Below are 22855 nucleotides of genomic sequence, written 5' to 3' on the forward strand. Positions count from 1 at the left end.
AAGTGCTGTTGACACATTTTTCCACGTTTGTTTTTAAACGTGTGATTTTTAGAGATGCGCAATCTCTCTCTATATCATGATGTGGGTTTTAGAGATTTGTTTGAAAGTATGTTTTAATTGTATAACAGAGCACTGTACAAGGGGTGGAGTGGTGACGCAGTGGTTCACGCACAGAGCATGACCCCGATGGTCAACGCCATCAATGACCCGTCCCGACGACCCGAGCTCGAATCCCGGCCACGTTTAACATCAGTGGCGAGCGATATCTGAACGTACTGACCAGCGTGGTGAAGTATGGTCGAACAAACCCCATGACCATTCAGGCACGGGGAGTCCTTCATCCAGCAGTGGGTTGACAATGGGGTGCACAGTAAACCATCGAGGGTGATGTTCTTGAGAACGCTCGCAGATGCAGAATTCGCGAATGCTGAAACCTTTTTTCTCTCCGCCTGATGAAGACCGCTTGTGTTGCGATCGAAACGTCGTGGGTTTTTTGCTTTTTATTATTTAAAATGTATTATTTTAAAATCTTAATTTTATTTTATTCTTTTTATTTAATTTATTTTTATTTTCTATCTACGCGACTTTACTGAAAGAACCAAGAATATGGGAAAAATGGGGTTACGTTCCTGGTACGAGTGAACATGGGGGGGGGGGAATGTTTCATGACTACAATAAATAAATACTCCATTATAAAAAAAACAATGTGTGTTTGTTACCCTTTGATGATGATTTGACGACAATGGAGGTGGTGGAGATGGTGAGGAATGCAGCAGGGAGAAGCAGGTGTTTGATAACAACGCCGCACAGCTGTTATCATTCCAGCACTCTGGGCAGCGCTGCCCGCAACACTTTCCCCGACAGCATTCGCGTTCCTTTGAATGGACCTCGCAGTCGACTCGTTTCTTCCAAAATGTATCGGCGAGTCCACTAAGTAGGTATCAAGTAAAAATTCCAACAGCGAGTTCAGAGCGGGATTCCTGCCAGGCTGAGAACAAAGCGGGCAGCCGAGGGGGCGCGCCTACTCTTCGCAGCAGACAGTTTCAATGTCACAACGTTCTGCACGCAACCTCCCCGGTACCGGTGGCCTGGCACGACGTTCACTCGCGAGTACTCGAGTCCGGCGGGTCGCGAATAGGGAACGAGTACACATTCAGTAACTCGCGAATAGGGAATGAGTACACATTCAGTAACTCGCGAATAGGGAACGAGTACACATTCAGTAACTCGCGAATAGGGAACGAGTACACATTCAGTAACTCGCGAATAGGGAATGAGTACACATTCAGTAACTCGCGAATAGGGAACGAGTACACATTCAGTAACTCGCGAATAGGGAATTAGTACACATTCAGTAACTCGCGAATAGGGAACGAGTACACATTCAGTAACTCGCGAATAGGGAATTAGTACACATTCAGTAACTCGCGAATAGGGAACGAGTACACATTCAGTAACTCGCGAATAGGGAATTAGTACACATTCAGTAACTCGCGAATAGGGAACGAGTACACATTCAGTAACTCGCGAGTTCAGAACTCGGGCATGAGAACGGATTGTTTACACACCGCGCCAGTTACTCATTAAAGGCCAAGTTGAGGTGGGAGTGGGGGGAGGGGGGTCCATGCCCGGTTCAGATAATCATCACCGTCGTTTGCTATGTGCGGGAATCGAACTCGGGTCGCTGGGTTCGTAGCGCAGTGCGCTAACCACTCCGCCACCGCTCCCCAGGGTGCACAGAAACGTCAACTCCGGGGCCGGGAGGTGACCACTGTCAGCGACGGTGTTGTCCGGTCACGTCGATGGTCGCAAAATCGTGCGGTGTGCGCCTAGCACATGGGGCATCGAGGCTCACCCACCCTGTAGCTCGTCGCAGAGATAACACAGTAAACATTTATTAGAATAAAAAAAACACACACAATTTACAAGGCACGCATATTTCACGTATCGGATGCATTGTTCGATCGAGAACTCGAGAGGCGCAGATCCAGAGGTCAAAGTCCCCCCCTCGTACGCCAGCCTAGGCAGGTGCGAGCCTGGAGCTGCTGCTGCTGCTGCTGCTTAAAGGTGCTTGGCTGCTGCTGCTGAGTGAGAATCAGAGAAACGGCGCTCCGTAGGACGTTTGCCGTGGTCAGCGGAGTGTGGAGTGTGGAGGAGAGGTCCAGGGGGAGACGTGGAAAGAGAGCTCGGGGAGGGGAGCAGGATAGCAGTGTTGAGCTGTGCCCATGGTTTGTTTGCGAGCCAGGGTAAGGGTTGGAGCGAAGCGATGGAAGCCGCGGGGTTATTTTGGAGCCACTGTAGTTTGGAGTCGTGTTCAGAGATGGGCAAATTACAATCAAATTACAGACCACTTGAGTCGGCTGATGCAGATGCAGAGCAACAACTGCAGTTTCACGTGCAGGTGGTTATCGAGGCACACAACCGCGTCAGGAGCAGCTGTGAAGTCCCCTTCGTATTTGTGGATCTGCTATTGCGTCGTTAAACGTTGCACTACGGTCTGTTCTGGATGAAACACAGTCGCACGCTGGAGCGTTTAAATTTTCCATTTGTGCATCAAATACTGACATCTACCGCCCTGGTTTGTGCAGTGGATGTGGTTTATGGTGGACCATGAGCTTCGTGGAAGATCGAACCCAGGGATCTTCTGCGTTGGGTCTTCACAAGGTGGTGTTTGTTTGTGAGTTCTTTTGAACTCCATTCAGCTCCCCACGCTTCATCGGGTTGAGCTCACATTGATGAAGGTTCAGCGCGTGGGTCTAAAGCGCTTGGCGTGACTTCAAGCGATGCCGAGGGACGTTATTGAGGTCCCGGTGAATGGGAAGGCGACTGCTTCCCTCGATTTTCAGGCCTTCCTGGAGGGTTGCAGCGTTGCGGCGGATGGGTGGGACAGAGATTTGGTGACAGCACGGGCAGCCAGGGTGTTGGGGTCGACTCGAGGGTTCCGGTGACACACCACATTGCAGTGTTCAATTGGACATCAACAAGTGGAGTGGTGACTGCTTCTAGTCCAAACTGGTGCGCAGCACTCGGCTACAGGGTACACGAGGGCCATCGTTGATGTCCCGAGCACTGAAGGTGCTGATGCTCCCCAGCTTGTGATTGCCAGTTTCTGGAGCAGGTTGACCGTTGTTTTGGTCGTGGCGGCTACCTTATTCAGGTGGTGGGGATTTGGCTTGAGCCTCCATTTTGTGTTTAGGTCTTGGTTCAGAGTGGATTCGATGTCGTTGAAAGTGGCTGCTTGCGTTGCCAGGCGAAGGTCATCCGCATGTAGTAATTTGCGTGACCCGGTTGGTGGCGTGTCACTCGTGTCGCCATTGAAGAGCGTTGGCGCGAGCACCGAACCTTGTGGCAATCCATGGTTGAGGAACCGCTGTGAGCTGAAATTGTTGCCCATAGAAACACGCAGTCGCCGATTGTGAAGCATCATCCATATGAGGAGTCTTGTTTCGAGGCAGGGAATGGTCCTAAGCGAGTTTCAACATCAAGCGCTTAACCCAGACTGTGTCGTAGGGCGATGACAAGTCCACGAAGGATGCGCCAGTTTGGCTTTCTTCTGGAATCCAGCCTCGATGTGCGTCGCATGCCTTGATCACAGCAGCTGCGTCCAGGCCGGAATCCCGCTTGTTCTTCAGGGATCGCTGACTCGACGAGGGGGCCGATTCTTCAGGGGATGATGCATTCCAGGAGTTTATAGGTCGTGCATAGGAGCGATATTGGCCTATAACTTCCCAGGTCGGCTTGCCCAGTTTGGGAATGGCAATGACCATCGCCTCCCGCTATGCTTTCTTTTGGTATGTATCCACTTTTCATGGTGTTAGTGGACAGTTTTGCCTGCCATTGGAGTCCCCTTGGGCCTAAGTGATGGAAGAATTCAGTGGGGATACAATCTCTGCCAGCAGCCTTGCCTTTCTCCATTGTGAGGAAATTTAGGCCATTACCTGGTGTAATTGGTGATGGATCTCTCACTTGGTGTTTTTGTCGAGCTGTCCTTTTGTGTTCTCCACTAGTATGGAGGCTATAGAGTTGGGCTGGACTCTTGCAGTTCAGTATTCTATTGAATTAGCAGCACCCAGGCGTCGTTGTGGGGCCCAAGCACGGCGGCTGAAGTGTGTAAAATGCAGGGCCTTCAACACACTCAAAACACCACTGACATCTGGCTGAGTCTAACGACTCTAGCAGGGCCTTTGCTACCTGTAGGCTGCCTGACTGCTTGTACTGTCGGAGCAGGCCCTGGATCTCCTTTGTCCAGCAGGGAGTGCAATCTTTCCGGAAGCCTCGGGAGATGCTCTTCTTGGCAGCTGCAGTCAGGAGGCCAACAAATTGGTGATATCATTCCGATGTCACAGCAATTTGACTCACCACTCTTTCTAAAGCCTCCTTAGTGAGCTGTAACCAGGTCCCACCTTGGTTACCGTTTTGACAGAATCATGGGGATTGCGATGCCGATGTGGGTGATGATGGGCCTATGTTGCTTGCTGCTTGGGATCAAAAACCAGGTGCAATCTTCGGCAGACATCCAGTCAGTGAGGTCTTCGCCGTCGGTCTGATTGAATGAATAGCTCAACAAGTCACGAGCGTATAGGGCTGGGATCGGTGCACTTGGAAGTGCTGGCTTTGGACATTCTGAATTAGGTTGGTGACGTGCAGCTCCCCTATCTCGATGCTGGTGACTTCTTTTTCAGTTCCATGCGTTTAGAGTATTTGGCTGCTATACATTTCCACATGATAAGCCACGTCACTGAGCTATCATTTGTGGCCAGGTCGTTTGTGAAAAAGAGCTATATAGCTAAGTGGGCCTTACCTGGTAAAATATAAAAAGTAGTTAAGTGTCTGTGATGGCGTTCTTCGCGTATATGGCCAAGCCACATTGTGGGTGGTAGTGGCTCGTCGTGAGGTTGTACCATGGATGTTGTAGTGACTGGCATGTAGGGCATCCCAGACGTGGGTTTTTTGGAGTGTCAGAACATCGATGTTATGGCTTTTCATAATGTTTGCGAGATACTCCCACTTCGTCCGGGAGAGTGCCTCAATGTTCAGACCACTGGAGTCATGTAATGGAAGTGGGGACTCCAAATATACGGTTAGCAGAGGCAGACTCTGCAGCAGTGAGCATTGGTAACGATACCGTGCTGATAAGTCCGAATGATGATGTAGCTGGCCCACAGTCGTCTATGACTGCATCGTCATCATCACTGCTGTTGGTAGTTTTATTTCCTCACATTTATTGTGATGGTCACCTAATTCAAGAAGACTACGATACAGTTCTTCAGAAACTGCTGCTGGTTTATTGCATATTCTACAACCGCTGCCCTACTTTTTACTAATATAGTATCCGTACATCGTTTAAAATGTAGAGTATCATCATAGATATAGACAACCGATTAAACTGCATCGCGTGCAATTTAGATACAAGTTGCTAATTACAATGAGACATGTCATTTAGATACCAAATTATACAAGTAATGAAGTTGCATATTTAAATTACGTGTAATTTATAGATCATGCCATCATCTCAGCCCCCGAGTTTAGACCGGGGAGGTCAGGGCACGCGATGGCGAAGTACGGCCTCACGACTGCGTGGGCCACGGTGGCTGCTTGGGTTCCCATCGACATCAAATTGTGCTGTGCGCTGTGTTCACATGACAACTAGAATATACCCAGTATTTAAACGGAGATCCGGGGTTCTTCGAGACCTTCTGTCTTCTTTGCGGGTTCCTGGCTCATCACTGATTAAAGGACGGCTCATCCTATAGAGAGGATTCATTTGCAGCCGCGAACTCAGTTTAGTTGTGCTGCTGTGCGACTGGCCACAAAATCCTAAACAGACGCTGCACGTCAGCGTCTCTTCCATCTACGGTGGCCTTCTGCTTCCGCAGGACATGGCTTGCGCTGGCGACGATGGGAAAGGTTTACTGGCAGTCCTGACACCCTGGTGTGTCTGCTGATGCAGCGTGCTGATGCGGGGATGATGTCGGTGGTAGTGGCGTAGCGTCGTCGGTGGTTATTGTAGTGGCAGCAGTGCCTGCGGTGATGTTAATGGTGGTGGCGCTGCTGGTGGCGGTCGTGGCAGGGAGTCGGCATCTCTCGTCGCTTGCAAGCAGACGGAAGCTGCCGCTCGGTGTGCGAGGGGGACGGAGGGACGAGGCTTCTTAGATGAGGTTGTGGACTTTGAGGTTCTCGTTGAGCACCGTGTGGCGCACGTCGGTGAACACGATGCGGATGTTGTCGGTGTCCGTGGCGCACGTGAAGTGCGAGAACACGATCCTGCTCTTATTCTTGTTGGCCTGGAGGTACAGTTCTTGGATGAACTGCTGGGCGGCCTTTGCATCCTTCGGTTTGCCTGGCTCGCACACGGAGGCGCATGCACGGTCACGCGCAGTCATGCACGGTCACACGCAGTCATGCATGGTCACGCACACGTGACCAGGCACGGTGACGCACACGTGACCATGCACGGTCACGCACACGTAACCAGGCACGGTGACGCACACACCGTTTGCCAATTAACAATACCAATAATAATAGCTGAGTACATTTGGTATTGATGGTATTCGTGTACTAGAGGGGCTATTGCGGAGGAAGGTGCAACGGCGCACAGACGGGTATATCCTGCCAATAGTGAGCGACGTTGCTCTGTGCAATCCCAATTGAGTCATTTGCAGTAAATCGTGCAAACTTTGACTGCGACGCCGGCACAAAAAGGGGCTGCTCGTTTCAAATAACGCTGTCCACTACGAAGGTAGACAGCGCGTATTCATATGGTTGATGCCGCTGCATTAACCATGCAAATTTGAACCGTGAACCTCTGCGACAAGCGGCGAGTGCGCTGCCGCCGGGCCCTCACATTGCCACCGCCGCCCATGAAGCGCCGCGTGCCGCCATCGGAGCTCGCACCTCGGTAGGCCGGGAAGTAATCGGCGAGGTTCGAATTTTGCAGCTTCTCCTCCAGGATGTCCTTTTTGTTCAGGAAGAGGATGATGGAGGATTCCTCGAACCACCGGCATTCCAGGATGGTGCTGAACAGCGCCAGGCTCTCCAGCATGCGGTTCTGGCGATGCAATGACATAAAAAACGTAAAAGCACAGCTCGGTCACCAGGACTCACAACTAACCCCGTTAGTTGTTTGGAGCTGACTAGACAACACAATGGAGTGATAGAATCGAAGTCTAACAGCGATAGCGAACCATGCTGATGGATGTTAAACAATTTACATGGTAATGATGCTGCTGCTGCTACGTTGGCAGCAGCGGCGCACGATATACAAGACGACTCAACACGTTCCTCATCAACAGCGCCGTGCGTGTGGCCATAAGAGGAAATAAAATATGCAACAGGGAACGTTTTGGGCAATGGCCCCTCTTCACGGTGGCTAGGAGATGTTAACTACCTCGCCTGGTATACAGGAGGTCGTGGGTTTGATCCCGAACCTGACGTCTATATATTTGGAGTTTGCGTGTGTCTCTCCCTGTGGTCGCATGGATTTATCTCCAGGTCCTCTGGTTTTTCCCTCCACAATTAGAAACATGCCTTTAGAGTGTTTGGCTGCTATAAATTTCCACATGATAAGCCACTTTGTTGAGCTACTATTTGTGGCCAGGTCGCTTCTGAAAAAGAGCTGTACAGCTCAGTGGGCCTTACCTGGTGAAACACAAACAGTGGTAGTCGTAGTAATGGCCAGAGTGGAGAAGAGTTTAGGACTGCACCATAGGGCCTGATGAGAAGTACTTTCTTTTAAGATATTCTGATGACCAGCTGTTAATTGGCACACGAATAGTCAACGAATAGTAGCTGTTGGGTGGCATCTCTTGAGTAACACACGGCATGAGATGGACCCTGCCGTGCACGCAGTAAACACGCAGCTCTACGATGGCTCGCTCACCACACTCCGAGTGGTAAGGCCCCCACGAGAGGGAGCCCTCGAGAGTCCCCCTAGAGAGGGTATTTGGCCTACTCTTCCACACTTTCCAGACATCTCGGTAGTACCCACACTTTACCCCACCACACGCGGCCTGCGGGGTGGACAGAGGCAACGGGTGGGATTTAAATAAATGTTTCCGTTGTTTGAGCTGCCGTGCCGGGAGATCGAACCGGCGACCTGTGGATCACGTGGTTTGTGCTCGGCTGGAAGGAGTGAGTCGACTCTAAACGATGTCGTCAAGGAAAGAGGTTGTGCGTGCCAGACACAGCCACCCACATGGATGGGCATCGACTGCGTGGTGATGTCTGTCGCCTCGACTGGAGGCGTGAGCCAAGTGACCCGGCCTGAACCCCCACGCTTCAGCAGTTTCATAACACAACTCAAGTGCGCAATATCCTAAGCTCTTCTCTAAATGGAGCTTCAGTGATGCCCTGTAGTCTAAGTGAGACCCTGTGGTCTAAGTGATCGTTTGTGTTGCGATCGAAACGTCGTTATTTTTTGTTTATTTTAATTAATTTTGAACCTATCTACGTGACCTTACCGAAAGACCCAAAGAATATGAATTCCTGCAGTCACGAAAGCTTCAAGTCGGGACCTTGATTCTTCATCGACCAATTGTGACCGGTCCATTCCTGAGTGTGACCGGACCGAAGGCTCGCTCGGGGTCCCCACCCCCATGCCCTCCCCACCACTAATCACGTTGCTCCACACACGTGGAATGTGTAAGAATGCCATCAGGTTACAGGGCCGTGTTGACACGCTGCCACACAATGGCTTGATATAATTAGGCGTCGCCATGGGAACCCAACGCCCTCGGTCTCGACCCACCTAGCCCGCACGCACTCCTTTGTCTCGCGGCTTTCCCACCACTTACAGAATGAGACTTTAGAAATTGGTCTACTGTCGCCCTTAGGCAGAGCCAACTGTCCCCCACAGCGAGCAGGGAGGGGCGGTCCACCAGGCAGCAGCAGCAGGAGTCGGCAATGATGGCTGTGCTGATGAGTCGTGAGTGTTGACACGTGTGGGATGAAACTGGAGGACCCGGATAAACGCACGCGTGCTAGGGGGCAACGCTCTATCCCCTGACAGATGGGACAGATTACAGCGGTAGTCCACACTTTGCTGTGCCGCCTCCTCCTGGCGAGCCACGGTACGGGGGAGTGTCACGACATCTCTGCGGTGATCCACCAACCCTGGCCACTGCCTCCGCAGTGCTGGATTACAGGCAGCCACGTGCGTAGCGACCACTACCCGGCTGCCGCTAGAGGCTGACGACGACAACAAGAGCAAGTGAGAGGGGTGCGGCAAGGGGCCCTGAGCCTCACCACGTGGCCTTCCTCCATGAGCACCTGGTCGTACTCGCTGAGTGCCGCCAGGAACATGACGGACTCCACGTTCTCGAAGCAGTGGATCCACTTCCTGCGCTCGGAGCGCTGCCCCCCCACGTCCACCATCCTGGAGCGGGGGGGAGGGCGAGGACGGTGGGGGGGGGGTTGAGGGAGGTGGTGGAGGAGGTGACGAGAGAAATGAGAGGTCAGGAGTCGAAGTTCGTGGATGGGGAAAGTGCTTGTCACGTACAGTCTAGGCAACTACTTAGCCACAGCGCCACTGTGATTCTACTCCTTTAATATCATTCATGCCATCATCATCAACACCACCATTTTAGTATGTATTTCCACCATCATCGTCGTTAATCAACTGCTGGATGAATGCTCCTTTATCCTGTCGCACATCTTTGTAATCAAGATGGCAAACCACCTCTCGTCCCCTGGTCGTCATTGAGTAACTTCCTTCATTGGTTTCCCCAGCAACCGGCAGTCTAAATAGAACTACAGCTCACCCGCTGCCCCCCACCTGCTGAATTCAGCTGCCCCCCCTCCCACTCTGTGACACGACACCCTGATCGCTTGCATCCTTGCTCACCTGAGGACCATCTTGTTGAGCGTTAGGGGGTACTCGATGATGCCGGTGGTGGGCACGCGGACTCGCAGCACGTCCTGCTGGGTGGGCACGTAGCCGGGGGACACCAGCCGGCTCAGGTCGTTCAGGTAGCTGCGGCGGAGGAGGGGACGGGGTCACTCGGAGGGTCGCGTGATCCGGAATTCTCGCAGAGGAGCGCTCCGTGTTGAAGACCGGTCCACAGAAGCAGATGCCACTGAACTACTCCTGAGTTCCGTGGGATTGACCGCCACATGTGACCACAGTAGGGGGTCGCTAAATGTTCTCACGTGACTCTTCCGCAGATTCATGTCGCATCACAGTCAGACTTGCATTTTTTTCAGAGCTGTTCCTTAGCTGAATTAAGTGATCCAAATTGAACGTGATGATTTTGTTGTGCAAGGCTCCGACCAACTCTGTGCGCTTAAGACCCACGGTTTGTTCACAGGCGGCCGAAACCCAGATGCAAACACGGGATCTCAAAAGGCGGCGGCTTGGTGCTCTCGATCAGCGAGGCCACGCGGCCAACTCTCACCAAGCCACGGAAGGCCGCGTGACTGCGGGACCGCCCCACTCACTATTTGGTGGAGTCGCTGATCTGGAACTCCCGGCGGCGCTCGTAGCAGGCCTTCATGCCGGCGTCGGCCCACAGGCTGGCGATGGCGCGAGCGCACTGGTCGTTCAGGCTGTTTATCTTCATGGAGTCCAACTCCTGGACAAAGCGTGCCTGCGCCTAGTGGTGGCGGGGAGGATGGGGAGCAAACGGGCCCCGGGTGAACAATGGGGTCAAGGTCATGGGGGAACAGCAGGGTCAGCATCATGGGAGGACAGCGGGGTCAGGGCCCCTGGGGTAGAAGCGGGGTCAATCACCCCACCAGGTAAACATTTTGAAGGCTTGAGTCGACCCAGGCGAGGTCCACAACTGGTTCAGATATTCATGACCGTTATTAGTCTTAAGCGGGAATTGGAAGTTGGATCATTGGGTTTGTAACACAGGGCGCTAACCACTGCGCTACCGCTCCCCTGTGGGACAGACACTCACACACACAGACTGCGAGTGGTCCTGGACGAGCATAACCGACCACGCGACGCCACGTCGGCACCCGCCCAGCATGAGGCGCAGAGTGCTGGACGGTGCAAGGGGACACGCGACGACGACAATCCCGGGTGGTGCTGCCATTCAGATGCTGCTGATGTAAACGAAGGTGCTGGGGGAAGGGGGTTGGGGCGGGGGTTGTGCTCGAGATCCCCGTGTTGCAGGGAGCCGGTTGGTGCCGGTTGGTGCTGGGGTGGTGCTGGTTAGTGCCGGTTGGTGCTGGGGTGGAGCCGGGTGTCACACCTCCAATTAGTACAGTTGCCTACGTACGGTGCCAAAGAAGTTCGACATACAGCCCGGCGGCACCGGGGCACGGTCCTCACCCGGTTGCTCTCCTTCTCGTAGGGAATGCCCAGGGTGTGCATGGCGTGCGCCAGGCTCTGCACGCTGGCCAGCACGTTCTGGTGGACCTGCTTGGCGAAGCTTCGCCGGTCCTCCTCGGTGTAGCCCAAGCCGTGGATGATGCGCATCTGCTTGATGAAGGTGCTCTTGCCGCTCTCGCCCGTGCCTGCGGAGGAGGCAGCGACTACCCTCAAGACAGCTCCACAGCCACAACCAGAGCCCTGCAGTCATAGTCACAGCCCTGCAGCGTCACTCCCAGCCCTGCAGCGTCACTCCCAGTAGCGTCACTCCCTGCAGCGTCACTCACAGCAGCGTCACTCACAGCCCTGCAGTCTCACGTGGCAGGGATTGATTTGCATCGTGAGCTGGTGGCATCGTGTTGAACTGCATTGCAGTATTCTACAGTCCTGATTAGACCTGGTGCTGGCTGACAAGCATGTTCACGTGTGTATTTTTTGTGTAAAAGGTGGCACGCAGAGTAAATAGGTGCTCGCAAAAACACGCGGATTATGCCTACAGTTCTGTTAACGTAATGGCTGGAAGCAGGAGTCAACGACCCCATGGGCCATCACCATCATAGCTACCACCACCACAACCGCCACTGCTATCACCGCCACCATCACGGCCTCCTCGGGTGTCACAGAAATTGGGTTTAGTTTTCGGTTCTGGAGAAATGTGGCCTGGGAAACGCGAGCTCATGGCATCTGGCGCCGCTCTCCCAGAGAGCCTCTCCGCCAAATAACATTAATCTCGATAACAACAACAACAAGGACCTCCAACCCTGGTGGTCACAAACATCATCAACTGAGCTAGATTCCCCGGCCATGGCTAACATCGATTTCTCTGAACCCGACCACTGTAGTAATTACATAGGCGCGTGCCAATCCCTCTACCCTACCCCCCGCTGCCCCCTCCAACCCGCCCTTCACCAACCCGCAGTGACCAGCGGAGTGAAGTATGGTCAAGCAACTCCCTGAACGGCATGGGGAGGCCTTCATCCAGGAGTGGACTGTCAAAGGGGCCGTAATTGATTAGAATTATGAACAACAATGGCGATGGACTTAACGCGGGAATTTTCATAGACAATATTATGATCAACGTAACGATCTGGCCAAATTTGTCGCTAACGCCCTGCACCACACAGCAAAACAAATTCAATTGGCAGGCGTATACGAGTTTGAAGGCACGCCAAGAATGACTTTTGTTCTCAAACTCACTTTCTGGTGGGTTAGAGAACATTTATCACAAACAAACTTAGCACACGCTTCATTTGAATTTGCATCAAACGGCCGTGCACAGTGCCGCACTTTGTCACGAGTTAGTGGCTGTTCACGTTTATTTTGTGTTTTCGACGAACGGTAAACGTGTCATCGACGATAAACTTCTGATATGGCCACGTCAGCGGTGGCAGCGACAACGCATCGTCGACATGCGCCGAGACGACGTTTACTCAAGGGACATCAACGCGCATCAGCTGGAGGGGACGACGAATGACGAGAACGTTGCCACGGTAAGCGGACATTGGACCCTGTGGGAGTCGTCCTGGCGCCAGAAGGTAGCGCAAGGCACCGTGACGTTTGTCCAGTCTATTATTGTTTAACACGTGGCACCTTTCTGACACAAATCTGCCACCCAAAGCGCCCAGCGGGCATGCCTTGGGTCCACTTTGAACAAGGACCGCCTTTAGGGGCCCTGCTGCTCCAACAGTTTCAACAATTGGAGAGGAGAATCGGACAAATGTCGCATACCATTCCTTGGCTTGGCCTTCCTGCGCTGGCACATCCTGTCGATTCAGGTGTGGTTACCTCGCTATGATGGAGCTTATTAAGTAGCATGTCACCATCAGTGGCTTGCCCCTGGTTGGAGTGTAGCAGTCCCCCAGAGACGCCGCCAAGCAACCCCCGTATCCTGAGCACCGCTGCCATGCTGAGCACAGTTCGAGACCACGGTGTTTGGCGTGATCCTCAACAGTGACGCACGTCCATGTCAACCGTAGTCTGCCCCAAGGTCGGCTCCACCAGTCCCGCGGTCGGCCTTTGATGATGGTGTGCAGGGCTCTGGTGCAATCGACTGAGGCCAGTAGCATAACTAACTTTTTTTTTTTACAAGGTAGTAAGAACCCCTGAGCTATATAGCTTTTTTTCAGAAGTGACTTGGCCTCAAATGATAACGAGCATGGGGGAAGGGGGTGCCTTGCCCCCTGGTGGCCAAAGCTACGAGTCGGGGTCCCCTTGACAACCACCATGAGACATGTGTTCGACCGTGTAAATAAACAAAGAAAAGTTCAAACGCGATTTAAATGTATTTTTATGAAAATTATCATGGATGAGATTAGTCAAGAGGAGCAGCGACATATAGCCTAGGTGCGACCGTGCGAGACATCAAATAAAGTGGCCACACTTGACCGAGTACCGCACCCCCTGAGCTGATAATGTAGTTATGCCACTGGCTGAGGCGTCTGCCCGGGAAAGGTGTCCGAAGGAACACTAAATGACAACTGCGTGCTGGGAACAAACACCTGAGCTGGCACTGAACCCCGCCATGCTGAGTTTCACAGCGGCAATGTCTCCACCGTGCCCTGGTAGGGCAATGTCATTCACTCTTTTTCACCTGTTCCCACCACAATGTCGTGAAGTGATGCATACAGACTGTCTGAGAAGTTGGATGCATTGTATAGTCAGATACTGCATGCTCATGAATACAGAAATGGACACTCAAATCATCCAAACTGGGCAATTATTTTCGTTAATTTCTGCAGCGAAAATAGAAATTGGCAGACATCTTTAAAAATGGCTGCCAAACTTGAATTGTCAAGTGGCTCACTTTTGTCTCTGAAAACATTCACCTTTGTGAATATCTAAAGCAAGCTGCATGCTTGTATCACAATTTGAACGATTCATGTGGAGAACATGCACTTATCTGCTTTATCACTATCAGCAGAGTGCAGTGCTCAACTCCCCTCTAACGCAACATTTGGTTCTTTCGGTAAAGTCGCGTAGGTAAAAATAAAATAAATCACGACGTTTCGATCGCAACGCAAGCAACCATCATCAGGCGGAACAGATACAGCAGAACCACTGCTGATTCAGGAGCTCAACCCCAGGGGTACGTGGGCGGAGCGTGAGAAGGAAGAAAGGGGGAGGCAAGGAGGGAGAGGAGAGCTGGGCACAGGTTATAGATAGAAGGTAGAGAGAAGCCGGGTTAGTGTCGTCCGAGTAATCGACTCGTAAGACGCTATCCACACGACCTGGCTCCTCTGTTCACGGCTCTTCATTTCGACAATCAGAGTGGAGACGGATTGGTGGCTCAAGAGAGAAGGGGGCGATGATTGTGTGACGAGGCAATTATTGGGGTCCACCCGGGAATCAGAGGAGGAAGAAAGAAAGAGGGGGGGGGGTACTTAATTGGATGGGGTATAAAAGACTCGCAGCGTACAGAAGGAGAGAGTCGGCGGGACAGCAGCTGGAGTGAGGGCCGGGAGGAAGAAGGCGCTGGGCCGATGTTAATTGGCAAAATGTTAACTACCTCACCTGGTATAAAGGAGGTGGGTTGGATCCCTCCCCTGACGCCTTCATGTTTGGAGTTTGCGTGTTCTCCCTTTGGTCGCGTGGATTTTTCACCGGGTCGTCCGGTTTCCCCCCTCCACATTTAGAAACACGCGTTTAAGAGTATTTGGCTGCTATAAATGTCCACATAAGCCATTTCGTTGAGCTATAATTTCTGGCTAGGTGGGTTCTTAAAAAAAGAGCGATATATTTTGGTGGGCCTCACCTGATGAAATCATAATTTAAGTTAGTTGCATGGCTCAACGCGGGCGCGGCCCCTTCCTGGGTAGGGGAGGGGGGACCAGGGGGTGGCCGAAGACGCGCGGTGAAGCGCGCGGAGTCGTCGGGGCGCGAAACGGGGAGACGCGGGGAGGGAAACGGGAACACGGGGAGGCCGTTTACGAACACAACTTAAACGCAGAGAGGCTGGTGGTGAGTTGTTCAAGGTTATGTAGCTTCGTTCACTAATACGCATAATAATCAAAGTGTCACTCCCGTGCATCGACAACGAGCCCCCTACGTGGGCATTTAATTTGCGTCCCCCCGTCTCCCTCTGTTCTTCCGTGTCCCACTGCCTCCCCGTGTCCCGACGTCTTCCCGTCTCTCTCTTTTCCCGACCCTCCGCTTCCTCCCCTGTCCCGCCCCGTGTCTCACTGTGTCCTCTCGTTATCCCTCCGTGTCCCTCCCCCGTGTCTCCCCTCCCGTGTCTCCTCGTGTCCCACTCACCCAGAAGCAGCAGCTTTAACTCTAGATGCCTCCTGGACTTGGACTTGCGAATCTGATCTTCGATGAGGTCATTGATTACCTTCTGTTCCTTCTGCTGTGGGCTTTGGCAGCACGCCATTTAATACGACCAAAAATAACAACACAAATAATAACAAAAATAATAACAAAAAACGCTAACCGGTCTCTACAAATCCAAACAGCTACTTGTAAACAATCCCTACAGCTCGGCGAGTCTTGAGTCTTGACTCAATCTGCCCACAACTGTTGAAGTCGTCGTCGTTGTCGTTGGTGGTGGAGTTGGTGGTGGAGTTGGTGGAGTTGGTGGAGTTGCTCTCGGGTGGATTTCAGAGGCCGTGGGGAGTGGGAGGCTCGCGGAGCCTCAATCGCGACTGGACGGGAGGGCGCTCATCGCGACGCCTGAACCCCCGCCACCGACAGAGCCACGACCATCACCACCACCACCAACAGCAACACAGCACGCACGGGTCGTCGTGTTGGCAGCAGTAGCAAACAGTCGGAGCAGTGACTGCAGTGACAGCAGTCGCAACAGTGAAAATAACAGTAGTAGTATTGGTCGTAGTACCAGAAGGAGTAGCACCAACAGAATCAGTAACAACAGCAGTAGTATTAGTATGAACAGTGAGTACAAAAGCAACAGCAGTTGTAACCAATACTCGCGGAGAAGCGGCGGCGGCGGCGGTGGTGGTCGCGTGAGTGGTGACCGTGCGTGTGGTGGTCGCGTGAGTGGTGAGTGGTGACTGTGCGTGTGGACGCGGCGCGGCGTGGCTCGCTGCGCTGCCTGAGCAGCAGCCACGCAGAGGAGGAGGAGGAAGCGCCCGGTTCCTCGAATGCGGGGGGGGGGGTCACAGCGGAGGGGCTTGCGGGTTGGTTGGACACCCTGGCCCAGCCGCCCCAGGAATGCGGCTCAGGTGGTTCCCCCCCCTCGCCCTTTCCCCTCCACCCCTCCCACGCGCGGGTTGATCCAGGTGAAGATCACGCATTCCAGGTATTAAAGAGACTCCCGCCCGCGGAGACTTTTCAAAACGGGCGGCTGCGACCTGTGCTGTTGGCGAGCACTTTTGTTTTTAATATAGTCAGAAATGGCGTGACAGGTGGGTGGTGGTGGTGGAGGTGCCGTGGGTCAGCATTACACCCCGCCGCCTTTGTCTCCCCATTGCGTCGATGTGCACACACCGCACGGGAAACTCGTGTGATTGGTTCCCGGCTCCACCCGTATTATGGATGGGGGTGGCGGGGAGGTTCCCGTTGCAGCGCCATGAATGTAATGGTCATGACAGCCATCCGCATCCTCATCATTCCTCGTTCTTCACTCACTGTCGTGCCTGGGCAATGCGAGTGGACCGGTCTGGCCGGGTTCACGCCCTCCCCTCTGCGCTGCGAGACGCGGCGGTGGTGATGCTCGTAACTCGCCCATAATCACTCGCGTCTTTGTGGAGGATATTAACAACACAAAATAGATGAGCGCGCAGATTCGCTCTCCTCCTTCGCTTATCCGCTTTTTTGTTGTTGTGTCGGAATGTTCGTGACACTGTACAGCCTACTCCTTGGTTTTTTCGGTAAAGTCTCCGTAGGTAAAAAATATAAAAATAAATAAAATGAAAACAAATACAATTTTCATTTATTTTCTATTTTTTACCTACGTGACTTTACCGAAAACAACGAAGAGTATGGACCCTCGCAGTCACGAAAACTTCAAATCTAGAACTGTACACCCTGCATCCCATCGGCCTCCGGGGAGCGCATGAAGCTCAGCAGCATTGGTTGAAGACAAGCAAAGCGTCTGGACCGGTTTTGAAACGCACGTGTCCGGATCAGCAAAGTCAGGCTCGCTTGAATCAATGCAGGCGAACAGCCAAATGTTTTTCATGATAGAGGTGTTTTGGGATAGATCGCGTAAATATGCATGTGTCGTTAAACCGGCCACCACCCGACACAGCCAATTTAGTAAACAGAACGTGGCCAATTCGTCACTAGTACAGCACCACCGGCGTGTTGGAGAGCAAATCCACAACATTTACAATCCGAGTACGACGTTTCGCCAGTAATTACAACCGGCATCATCAGGCGGACAGCAGACAGATTTGTGGAGAAACCCTCCTCGTGTTTCATCCCTTAAATAGAGGGCCAGATGTGATGGCGTCACTTGTTGATTGGCAAGGACCAGTTTCGACACACGGCGTCTCGTCAGCAGAGTCGGGCTGGTGACACTGCCGATCGAAGCGGCAATGACCCTCCCTCTATCTCACGCTTACGGGCCACGAGATTCACTTCGTGATGATTTCCGCTGAGCGTGGCACGGAGCGGCATCCACGGGACGACGGAAAGCGTCCGAGAAGGGGCCCCGCCCGCGGGCGAGACGGATGCGACCGCATGGGCGCGCGTGCGCACGCGACGGTGCGTCATCGTGATAGTCTTGGTCACGTAGATAGAAAATAAAAAATTTACAATAAAAATTAAAAAGTGATAATAATAAAGGCAAAAAACCCCACGTAATCGTTGTCAACGTCTCCCCACTTTGGGTGTTTCGAGGCGGCGGAGAAATCGTGCGAGCGAAGCCTTCGGCTCGTCCAGCGGATGAACTGACTATCGTCGCATTCCTCACGAGACGACTTTGACTTCGTAAAAAACAAAAACGCACAGTGGGGGGGGGGGGGCGCGTGGGGTGTCGAGCGTGGCGGAGCTGACCGCGCCACGCCCCGGAGTCGCAGACGCGAGGCGGCGTCCGTCTCACGCGGCGCCGCACGCGTGTGGGTCACGGGAGACCCGAGGGGGTTCAGCTCACCACCCCCTCACCGCCCCCCCCCCTCCCCGGGCTCCCATCTGCTGTTGGTCAGAGTTCTTTATTTGGACTACGGCGTCCCTGGGTCACTCCGCACCGTCTCCCCGAGCGCGGACTGAGGCTAGAGGTGGAGGTCTCCTATGGGTCAAGGTCATCGCAGCGCCATATAATAAGAAGTTATAATACTGTATATGGAGCAATATCACCTGTGTTAAAATAGGAATCTGTATTTATCGTGGAGAAATCCGATGAGCTATGAAGCTCTTTTCACAGTTGGGGCGGGTCAGAAAGTTGCAACAAACATTACAAAAACGCGATCCCAGTGCAGAGTATAGGAAAAGTGAGCAAATCACTGAATAAATAACATTGATAAAGTGCCGTATATAAGTTTAACACCTAGGCTTTCGCGACCAATATCATCCATAATGTAGGTTGTGTTGGTTTCGATCGCATAAATATACTAATGTGTCGTTAAACCCGCCACCACCCGACACAGCCAATTGGGAAGGGTTCACCACGTAAACAGAACGTGGCCAAGTCGTCACTAGTACAGCACACCGGTGTGTTGGAGAGCAAATCCACAACATTTACAATCAATTAGCGACACATTTACACTGCACGTAAGTTCAAATCACACGAGCACAACCAATTCCCAAGCTGCACGTGGCGCGCAGGAGGAGCTGTGTCCCACGTCACATCGCAGCTCCCTGATGGAGACGACTTGGGGAGGCCTTCATCCAGCGGTGGATAGATCACGGCCGGCGATTAAATCATTTAAAACGAGCTACAGTGTAGAGTATGGGGCGTGGGTGTTTGTGCAAGAGAACCCGCGGGGGATATTGTCTAATTTCATATGCATTTGTCGTAACACGTCTGTTTTGGAAGCCAATAAATATTACAAAACCTTCGTTATTAAACTTTTTTTTTTACGGTTTCACATTTGTGCCATGAGACCCTCCCACCACCCGACATTTGTTTGTGTTGTTGGGCATTGTCTCTGACAGCTCCAGACAATATCGCTTGCACAACGCGGGAGAATTCAATTTTGTTTGGCTGCGTCGGGTGGTGGGAGGGCATCACGACAGAAAATGTTGGCCAGATCATTCTTGCAGTGTTATTTCCGGTCGAACCCAACAATGTTATCAATGTATTTTTTTCATCACTTAAACACGTTTGAACTTTTAACAGCGACGTCGAGCATCTAGCAGTGGACAGAGAATGCTACTGTTGACGCCACCAAGCAAATGGAAATTCATTGACTGTCAAAACACCCCTAGCAAAAATGATCAAATGGTTTATCCCCATACTTGAAATTCGGGTTTGACCAATCACGGTGTGGGCGCTACCAAGTTTGCCGTCTGTGGAGGGGGGTCAGCATCTGAGCGAAACCGGCGTCTCCTCTCGCTCGTGAGTAAACGGCAGTGGGCCGCTCGCGGGCGGTGGCTGCACACGTGGCGTGACCTCGCAACGTTTGAATGTCAGATTTGTATTGAGGCCACGGTCAGGTTTCATGGTCGCGCTCATGGCCTGGGGTTCACGACCGCGACGGGGAGGGGAGTCTACGTGGGTGACAGGCAGCCGGCAGCGTCGTTTCCGCGCAGTGAAATGGTGGCGCTACAAAAAGCCAAACGTCGCCCGTTTGAACCACAACTAATGCCACGAAACGTCCCTCACGGAGCCACGGCGCGCGGGGCCTCCCATGGATTCTCAGCCACGTGCTCTTGCCCCGTTGTACAATGGCTTGGGTATTTGTATTAGTACGGAGGGAATTGTGTTCGGCCGAAATGTTATATTTGTATACGCTGCGTATATTATTATGACACGAATGTCACGGTGTGGCGCGTCTCAACGTCTTTAATACAGTAATTTGCCAGTAAAATAATTGATGCCGTGTCTGGAGGGAACATTTAAAGAGGACGAGCCGGTGCGTGGTTTTCGCCAGTTCCTCGTTAGTATAGTGGTCAGTATCCCCGCCTGTCACGCGGGAGACCGGGGTTCAATTCCCCGACGGGGAGGGCTGTTGATTTTTTTTGTTTTATTTCGACAAATGCATTTCTTTTACATTCTAGATTTGAAGCTTTCGTGACTGCAAGGAATCATATTCTTAGGTTTTTTCGGTAAAGTCACGTAGGTAAAACATTAAAATTAATGAAAATAAAATAAAACAAAAATCACGACGTTTCGGAGGCAACACAAGTCTCCGTCATCAGGTGGGACCGTCACAGCCGAATTAGCTGCATCAAGTGAGGCAATGATTCAAGAAGTAATCCCTTATAAGCAAGTTGAAGGGGGGAGGAGAGGGGGGGGGAGCTCATCAGAATGTGGTAGCCAATGAAAAAACAATGGACTACGGCTTGGACGAGGTTGCTGCTGTACACGCCAACACAATGGACAGAGAGGGGGGAGGGGAGGTCTGATACACATGATAGACAAAAGAACGAAAATGCCCATGTTTATACCAATGCTGGCTGAACAATGAAGAGAGCACTGCCAAAAAATAACTGGGGATGTTAACACTCGGTAAAGTAAAGTAAAATAGTGCCTGTCAGATAAGATGGTCCAAAAAAGTGTAATTAAGTCTTTTTTGCGTGGTTGATAACATCTTTCCAATGATTACTAACGTACTAACTAACGTACTAACTTGGTAATCATTGGAAAGATGTTATCAACCACGCAAAAAAGACTTAATTACACTTTTTTGGACCATCTTATCTGACAGGCACTATTTTACTTTACTTTACCGAGTGTTAACATCCCCAGTTATTTTTTGGCAGTGCTCTCTTCATTGTTCAGCCAGCATTGGTATAAACATGGGCATTTTCGTTCTTTTGTCTATCATGTGTATCAGACCTCCCCTCCCCCCTCTCTGTCCATTGTGTTGGCGTGTACAGCAGCAACCTCGTCCAAGCCGTAGTCCATTGTTTTTTCATTGGCTACCACATTCTGATGAGCCCCCCCCCTCTCCTCCCCCCTTCAACTTGCTTATAAGGGATTACTTCTTGAATCATTGCCTCACTTGATGCAGCTAATTCGGCTGTGACGGTCCCACCTGATGACGGAGACTTGTGTTGCCTCCGAAACGTCGTGATTTTTGTTTTATTTTATTTTCATTAATTTTGATGTTTTACCTACGTGACTTTACCGAAAAAACCTAAGAATATTCTTTTACATTATTATGCACTCGACGATATCACGACTTCGTGAAGAAACATTTTATCTGAATATCCACAACGCTCAAATACAAAAACCATGACTCGTCTGACTTGAGTCAGCTTGTTGTTCACGTTGCCACGTGGAGGAGAGGACAGGTAAGCTGATGATGACGATGTTGGGTTGTGTGGAACGCGTGGCTGGCAGTGCACGCCCGAGAGGGAGCAGGGTCGCGTGCGCTCCACCAGGGGGCGGTAGGCAGCTACTCGGCGGTTCGGGGCCGTGACTGACATGAATCACCCCTCCACCCCCAGCATCAGTTTCATTTATTAGGTACTAGCGGACCACTGGGAGAACATGGAAACTCCAAATATACAGGTGTAGTGACATAGAATGGGTCACTACGGCGCGTAGCACTGGTTACTTGTAGAGAGCAGGATCGTGGATGTAATAGCCCGGTCTACCAGCAGGGCAGGTGAAGTGTGCCACTGCAGCACGAATCGCCGGCTGCTGGCAGTGAAGGGCATTTGAGGATACAGTGGCCAGTCTGCCAGTAGGGCACGTGACAGGCACAGATGTAGGGTAAAGGTGACAGAGGGGACACGTGGGGAGAGCCCCGAACCTTCTGGTAGGTTCCAGAAGGGGGTGTGGCTGAGGGCGGAGCCAGGCCACACTGGGGAGGATAAAAGGGAGGCCCCGACGCTAGGTCGGGGCTGCTGCGGTTTGGGAATGGAGCCGTCGTCCACGAAGTCTTCATCCTCCTCGTCGGTGTTGGGTCAGGCAGTGTGCCGGCTGTCCTGACCCATATATAGTTATGCCCTATACTGTGGAAAGTGTAGAATTAACGTGTATGCCTTCTATGACAAGTGTGTCTCTGAGTGACCCACTACACAGGTGTCAGGGTCAAAATCAAACCCATAACCTCCTGTATACCAGGCAAGGTAGTTAACATCTCGCCACAGTGGCAAGATGGTAACATATGCACGAGCTTTGTGAATATTTGCAGTGAAGTGTGGATGTGCCATAGGTTTTCATTAACTGCACATGCCCCAAACTAGTGCAGTCTTAACGTGCATTACGGAGATGTGTGCGCATGTGTATGTATGCATGTGTTTGTGTAATCGTGTGGGGAGCGGTGGTGTAGCAGTTAGTGTGCTGCGCTACTAACCGGGATTCAATTTCCGGCTCACGGTCGACACATCTGAACCAGGCTTGGGTCTCCCCGAGGTTGAGTCAACCTCAAATGAGTTCCTGGTGCGATGTGTAAACATCACCAAAAGGGAGACAAAGGCAGCCGTGCGTGGTGCTGGTCACCCACCCCCTCATGTGCTGTGCCGGCC

At 52.1% G+C, this 22855-nt stretch overlaps 2 protein-coding genes and 1 non-coding gene across 3 annotated transcripts in view; 2 read left to right on the top strand and 1 right to left on the bottom strand.

Moving 5' to 3' along the window:
* Window positions 1-5408: 5408 nt before the first annotated feature.
* Window positions 5409-22740, bottom strand: LOC144935390 (guanine nucleotide-binding protein G(q) subunit alpha-like). The gene is made up of 8 exons (XM_078861979.1): window positions 22684-22740; window positions 15566-16091; window positions 11276-11460; window positions 10435-10589; window positions 9842-9970; window positions 9244-9373; window positions 6895-7048; window positions 5409-6340 (listed from the first exon to the last, which is right to left on the bottom strand). Exons 2-8 carry the CDS (start codon window positions 15681-15683, stop codon window positions 6150-6152), a joined length of 1062 nt encoding a protein of 353 aa, XP_078718105.1. The 5' UTR covers window positions 15684-16091; window positions 22684-22740; the 3' UTR covers window positions 5409-6149.
* SLC33A2 (solute carrier family 33 member 2) overlaps window positions 19733-22855 on the top strand; it is a 33276-nt gene continuing 30153 nt past the window's right edge. Inside the window, exon 1 of the mRNA XM_078861978.1 lies at window positions 19733-19772. The gene's annotated coding sequence lies outside the window, so the exon portion shown is untranslated. The remainder of the gene's footprint in view (window positions 19773-22855) is intronic.
* Window positions 20309-20380, top strand: TRNAD-GUC (transfer RNA aspartic acid (anticodon GUC)). The gene has a single exon. It is a non-coding gene; the product is annotated as a tRNA-Asp (tRNA).

This window comes from Lampetra fluviatilis, chromosome 13 (genome assembly GCF_964198595.1).
Source record: "Lampetra fluviatilis chromosome 13, kcLamFluv1.1, whole genome shotgun sequence".
Classification (NCBI taxonomy): Eukaryota; Metazoa; Chordata; class Hyperoartia; order Petromyzontiformes; family Petromyzontidae; genus Lampetra; species Lampetra fluviatilis.